Source organism: Penaeus vannamei, chromosome 30 (genome assembly GCF_042767895.1).
Source record: "Penaeus vannamei isolate JL-2024 chromosome 30, ASM4276789v1, whole genome shotgun sequence".
NCBI classification, from domain to species: Eukaryota; Metazoa; Arthropoda; class Malacostraca; order Decapoda; family Penaeidae; genus Penaeus; species Penaeus vannamei.
Genome location: NC_091578.1, coordinates 5987586 through 5995085, shown reverse-complemented (window position 1 = coordinate 5995085; position 7500 = coordinate 5987586). Strand labels below are relative to the sequence as shown.

General features: G+C 31.3%; 2 protein-coding genes across 2 annotated transcripts in view; both read right to left on the bottom strand.

The window, feature by feature from the left end:
• The window catches only part of Mtmr6 (Myotubularin related protein 6), a gene marked incomplete in the record, with an annotated part of 402582 nt that extends 400007 nt beyond the window's left edge, over nt 1-2575 (bottom strand). Inside the window, 1 exon segment of the mRNA XM_070142873.1 lies at nt 2479-2575. Within this exon segment, the coding sequence (XP_069998974.1) occupies nt 2479-2502 (24 nt within the window).
• Nucleotides 2576-6667: 4092 nt separating this feature from the next.
• LOC113811480 (uncharacterized) overlaps nt 6668-7500 on the bottom strand; it is a 2796-nt gene continuing 1963 nt past the window's right edge. Inside the window, exon 2 of the mRNA XM_027363242.2 lies at nt 6668-7500. This exon is cut by the window's right edge and continues 960 nt beyond it. Coding sequence (XP_027219043.2) covers nt 7003-7500 — 498 coding nt within the window. The 3' untranslated portion in view covers nt 6668-7002.

The following is a 7500-nucleotide window of genomic DNA, read 5'->3' as shown; positions in this document are numbered from 1 at the left end:
TTCCCATAGTGTGCTGAATTAGAATACATTATACACACATGCATCTCATTTTCTTCATACATTCTTCTCAAGCACAATAAATAATGTGCAGGCCACAAATAAGCACATATCAAGTATATTCTTCGTGCATCTTTCATGCTGGCACAGAAGCTGTGTCCTCAGTATGTATCATAGGATCATTAACTTAAATTAGGTTTAATTTGGATCACAGTAATATTTCTACATTAACTGAATTTCAATGAGGACAAAAATTCCTAAGGCCTACAAATCTAATTCTAATCATCATATATGTTCAGAAAACAAAGGCTAAAAAACAATTATAACACCTATATATAATTCACTAAAATAAATTCTTCATTAGTTATACATTTCACTCAGAGCATAGCTATTTCTAGAGAATCAATGCATCCTGGCTTTTATCTCCATCATAACAATTACCCTAACCTCTAAAGGATGGGAATGTATAGAGACCTAAAAGTATTTAATACAGAAATGGAGAAATTCTAAACCAAAACGACTTTTGCTATCTTTCAACCTTTGTACCTTGCATATGAGTCCCATAGAATGTGTGCCTACTGGACAGAATAAAAAGGAGATGCATATAATTATAAAAAAAAATAGATAAATAAATAAAACAATTTCTGACTTGTCCACCCTGTGTGATGGTCATATATATAATTATATATAATTACAACAGTTGCTAATACTACATTCTCTAAGGACTAAATGATCAAGATTGTTTAACGTTTCTATACACCAAAAAATTTTCTATGAATAAAATATTTGAACCAAAGTCTCTATACCAACACTGGCTATAAAATGTGAATCTCTTTTATAATCATATTGTCTGTGTTCCATCAGATTCCACTTTAGATTTACTGTGATACATATTGGGAGGTCCAAGTCTTTTTTGCCTCTGTGCTTTATGCTCCAGCAAAAACAAATTAACTGTCACTACATATCTTCTGGCGAGATTCAGCATGAAATGGTTCTTTAATTGAGAATAACATGCCAGGAAAGTCTATCTTGCCAGAATATACTGTAAAGTTTGAAGGTGTTTGGCTGAGCACCAACAGGCAGGGAAGCCACACCAATCAGTGCAAATATAGTGAGAGTTGTGTGTGTCTCTTCTACACATTTACTGAATCCTTTCAACAAAATAAAACTAACTTCTCTTTCAAACACACACACACACACACACACACACACACACACACACACACACACACACACACACACACACACACACACACACACACACACACACACACACACACACACACACACACACACATACGGGCACATGCGCGAGTATATGCACACGCACGCATATCTTTTCCTCTGATTATCGAAATTTCTATTCTAATGTCATCTATCATAATGTATACTAATTGAAACATTCAACAAATGGTTGAATCCTGCAATCAAAAGTAAGGATTCCATATTATATATCCTTCTACAACAACTTTCGGGCGTAAATTCATAATCCCTATAATTTTTTGATGTGAAATTATTCTCTATTAAGTCATATGACAATAGTTAACCTTAAAAAAAATTGTGGAAAAGTTCAACCATTTCACCCATTTAAATAAAGAAAGAGGACACAATACTAATAAGTAAAACCTAAAGTAATAACTATTTACATGCCTATTTACCCGGCTATAAAGCTTTACCAATCACATATCAACAACCTTAAACTCTATCCCTAAAAGATAAATCATAAATCATCCTTAACTGAATAGGATAAAGCAATCTTTCTCATAATCAACTGGTAATAATACAATCAACTGATCTCAAATGGTGCTTAATGTAACAGATATGAAGATTTAGCTTTATACTTTTATCATATTACTGACTACATATTACTCTCATATTAAGTCTAGACATGACATAACATTGCTCCTCAAACAGTGTTTTGAAGTCACTATCTGCCTGCCTTGCAAAGAGAGGTTTGCTTTGTGTAAATATTCATTAATATCTCTGTTATGTAATAAGCTCAATGATCATTGTTTATCATATCACCCAGATTTACTCCAAAACCAGAGGATGTACATATTCACTATGCCTATTTTTGTTGATACATAACCTACATATGTGTGGATAATTGGAAACTTAACAAGAGTAAGGAAAAGGAAGTATCATAAAGTGAAATCAATAACACAAAAATTACAATCCATTAACTGTAATTAAAATTAGCGGACCTCTCTATCAAACATGAATTAATTTCAATATAACTGTCATATCCTCTTGCAAACGCGAAGGGCGAGGTGAAACATTCAACTTCACCTTCCCCGTTTAAAACAATTTATTGCTCTCAACCATCATGATCATGAACAAAAATAACAAAATTTCCGAAGGCTTGAGAACACCTTGAGAGAACATCCGTGACATTATCTTAAAAACACAAGCCTTTTCAGAAATGTATAATGATACCACATATCTAATTTTCTTCCATTATCTCCTCGGAATCTGACTTACCTTTGGGGTTTTGAAGAGCTCCATGACGTCGCGACAAAGAAAAGTTATAATTCATAAAACTTTCGAAGCAACAATCACTCATTCAACGTCATCAACAACTCCCATCTGTCAGCATTTCTCAAAAAATCATGTACTCTGAAGCCGGAGAAAAAATATTAAATGAATTCAAGAATTCTCTATGATTATATCCTCTTCTCGAGCCTTACTTATCTTATGTAGGAAACATAATGGGGTAATTTTAAAATGAGAAATTATTTCTGTTCAATAATTAGTACTCTCGTTAGAAATGCATAAACAGGCAGACGACGGATGTAAACAAAAATGGCGAGCTTCCTGCGCGGGAATTTTGAAAACCATTACTGCGTATATTTGGTGTTAATACATCAGTATACATAATATGTCTTGCAAATATATCTTATTCACAAAGAGAAGCATAGATATAAGTACCATGATCACGGTCATTACAACAGCAGTTAATTTGATAAGCATATGAATGATGACAGTAATATCATAATTGTAACGAAAATAATGATAATGATTATAGCATTATTGATAACTATGCTAACAATGTAGATTATCATAATAACAGTAATGAAAAGAATAACCTTAGCGTTAATGTTAATGATCTGAATAACAATAGTAATGCTTATGATTACTTTTATTACTTTTATCATTACCTTTATTATGATCATTATTATTATGATGACTATCATTAGTTTTTTCTGCTTTTATGAATATTATCATTTTAACTGTCCCGTTAACAATCATTGTAATCTTTAACATTATCATTATCATAATCAGCATTATTATCATTGTTATAACTATTATCATTATAATTTGTATCATTATCATAACTGTTATCATTAGTATTACCTTTATCATTGTTATCATATTAACTATTATCAACATTATCATTGTTATCATTATTTTCATGGATTTAACTATCTTTGTCATTGTCACTATCATTATTGTTATCATTATTGTTATTGTTATCATTATTATTATTATTATTATTATTATTGATATGATTATTATCATTATTATTATCATTACTACTGTTATTATATTATCACTATTGTTATCATTAATACTATTACTATCATTATTATTATCATCATTATCATAATCATTATTATCATTATTATCATAATCGTTATTTTCATTATTATTATAATCCTTATCATTGTTATCAATGTTATCATTATCACTATTATTATCATTGTGGTTGTTCTAATCACTTTCATTAAAAGTATCACTTTTATTATCATCACCATCATCATTATCATTCATTATTATTGTTACTATTATTATTATTATTATTATTATCATCATCATTATTATTACTGTTGCTTTTATTATCCTTATCATTATTACCATTATCATTATCATTTTCATCACTGTTGTTATTATTATTGTTATTATTATCATTATTATCATTACTATTATGAAAATTATTATCATTATCGTCTTTTTGTTACTATTACTATCAGTATCATTATTTTTATCATTATTGTCATTATCAATGTTATTATTAGTAGTAGTAGTATCATTATTGTTGTTGTGTTGTTATGAGCATTATCATTGTTATTGATACTATCATTATTATTGATACTACTATCATTATCATTATTATCCTTATTATTATCCTTGTCATTATTACTATATTACTACCACTGCTACTACTGCTATTGTGATTATTATCATTATCATGATCATTTTTATTATCCTCATTGTTGCTGTTGTTATTGTCATTATAATAATAATTTTTATCATTATCATTATCATTATCAGATGATACCATAATTGTTATCACTATTATTTTTGTTACTTTTATCATTATCACTTTGTTATTGTTGTCATTATCATTATTATTATCATTATTGTCATTACTAACATTGTTATTGTTATATTCATTATCATTATTACAGTCATTTCTTTTATGATAATAATGATGATAATGATCATGATGATTATTATCATTATCATTATTATCATTATTGTTATCACTCTTATTATCATAATTTTTACTACTATTATTTTTATTATTATTATCATTATTGTTGTTGGTGGTATTGTCGTTGTCATCATTATTATCGTTATCATTATCATAATCATTCTTCTTCTTATCATTATTGTTGTTGTTGTTATTATCATTATCATTATCATTACCTTTTGTATTGTGAAGATATTCATTCTCATTCATACCTTTTCTACAATACCATCGTTATCATCATCACTATCATCATATCATCATCATCATCATCATCATCACCATTGTTAATCTTACTATCAGCACATGACAGTACAAGTAAACAGTGACAAACCCTCCCACAAACAAACACATACATACATACATACATACACCCCCCGCCCACAAAAACACACATACACACAAAGAAAAAGAAGAAAACAAGATAAGACGTAACATCTCATCTCTCAAGGAAAACAAAGGATGTGATGTTTGTCGTGAATTTTTCCATTCTTACTTTCGCTAAGCCTAAGTGATAAGACTCCATTTTTGTGTGTGTGTTTTTTTTTTTTTTGTCTCTTGAAGTAGGACTAAAGTATTTATAAAGATGATGACCACACTTGTAACTGTTGTTATTGTTGCTGTTGTTATTATCATTGGTATTGTCATTATCATCATAATCATCCTTATTATTATTATTAGCATTGTTATATATGCATCATTAACATTGATACTACTGATAATAATCATAATGGTGATAATAATAATGATAGTAATGATAATAATGATAATGATACTAGTAATAATGACAACAATAATGAGGATAATAAAAAGTGTAATATCAATAATAGAAATCATTATTGTTACTATTACTCTATTATTGTTGATAATATCATCTTTATCGTTGTTATTGTTATCACATTGTAATTATCACTGACAGTCCAGTTCATTTAGATTTGTAAATCTAGCTTCGTTCGGGCCTATAGCATTGACATCATCATTCATCCTTTTTTACTATTATGGTTATTATTACCATTTTTATCACTGCTATTGTTATTGTTGTCATTATCATTGTTCTCATCATTACCTATAAGGACCCTTTTTATTGTCTTTCCTTTCATCAATATTATTCTCGCCATCATAATCATCGTCTATATCCTCCTCCATGTTATAATCCTCAACATTTTTGTATGATCATCATGAATGTGAATATCCATTACCATTACTATTAACATTATAACTTTTATCACGATCATTATCATACATTTCTGTGGCCACTGCCATCAGCCTTATCTACATTCTCAATTCTATCGTCATTACCATCATCATCCTCATACTGAAGTATCATTATCGTAATAATTATTATCAGCATCTTTATGATCATTTTCATCAACGTTATTACAATTTTTATCCTCGTTACTATCGTTAATATCACTGCTATCAGCATGATGCACACATTGATATAGTTTGGAAATTATCATTGCAGTTATCATTGTTGCTACCGCTGTTTTTGCTGCTGGTGGTGTTATCACAAACGTAATCACCGTATCAATGTAACAGCTTTTAATAAAAAATATCGCTTCCATTTTTCGTTTCGTTACTTTTCACTTATAAATGCTTTGCTAGAAGATACGTAAATCATCATTATCACGTAAAATACAAAAACACCTTCTTTCTTTATCAAATGCAGCTAAAGGTGAATTTATGTCCGATTATACTGTCTGTCTGCACGTCTAGTTGCTGAAATGAAAGGGATGATTTTACTGATTCAGTTGGTGATGTGTTTGTTTGAAGGTTTTGCTTACATACAGTGGAACAATACGGTAAAGAATTAAGTCAATAGAAGAAATAGCTTAGTATCAAAAGCGCAGACTGTTTTCCTCTATACAAAATACTTGGGTTGTTGGTGGCTGTCACTGTATCATTATCATGATTTTCGTTAGGTACGATTTTTCTTTTTCTTTACCTAATAGATTTATTTTGGATGTAACATTTTTTTTTCTTTTTCTTTTCTTTGACTTTCACTCCAAGGATATATATATATATTTATATATATATATATATATTATCATAATCATACTTATTGCTATCATTATAACTCTTATGATTATTATTATCATTACCATCATTGTTATCACTATTGTCATTATTCTCAACATTACTATCGTTTCTTATTTTGCCTTTACGAAAGGATTTCATACATATAAGATGAACAGATACTGAATATATATACCATTTTATTTTAACAGATGTGATCAAATTATATTACAATATTTACATAAATCCTAGCTATTTACAATTTAGGTATACACACATGTGCTGTGTTCATACACACGCAATGAATGCAACTATAAATGCCTATTTACACATTCACTCATTTCTAGTAGCTCAGCAAAACAAAGCGAATGGGACAACCAACATTCGCAACAAGTACTCTAAGGCTATTCCTTTCTTACTGTTCATGGTTTCCAGTGCTATGATACATACGATTAGATAACGATAACACAGCTACGGACATGCTAAGGATTCCCCCATTTCTTTTATCTTGCTCTGACTCAGGCTCGTGCATGCTGCTTGGCGCCGGGGCCCATGGTCATGTAGGTGTTCTCCTCCCTGAGGGACGTGAAGGTCTCCGCCTCCTCGTAGATGACGGTCTCCTGGGCGCAGGCCAGAGGCGAGACCTGCACGTAGATGTTGGGTTCCGCCTGAGAGTTGAGGATCTGGTCTAGGTCGTCGGGTTGCTTGAGGCTCGTTAGGCGCCCGCGATCCTGGCAGGCCGTGTAGGAGGCGAAGGAGGAGGACGTCAGGCCCGAATCCTGGCGGTATAAGCTGGGTCGTCCGGAAGCTTCGTTTTCGTGCGAGTTGTCTCCCTCTTCCATCCTCTCTCGTGATATCAGGTCCGACAGGGTTAGGGACGACGCCTGCTGTTTTGGGTCTCTCTTCTTTTGGCATCTTGCGGCCGCCCCCAACACCACGCCCGCCACGAGCCCGACGCCGAGCATGATCACAACCCAGTACCATGTGAAGCCTCGGAACAAGGAGTCAGCAGAGTC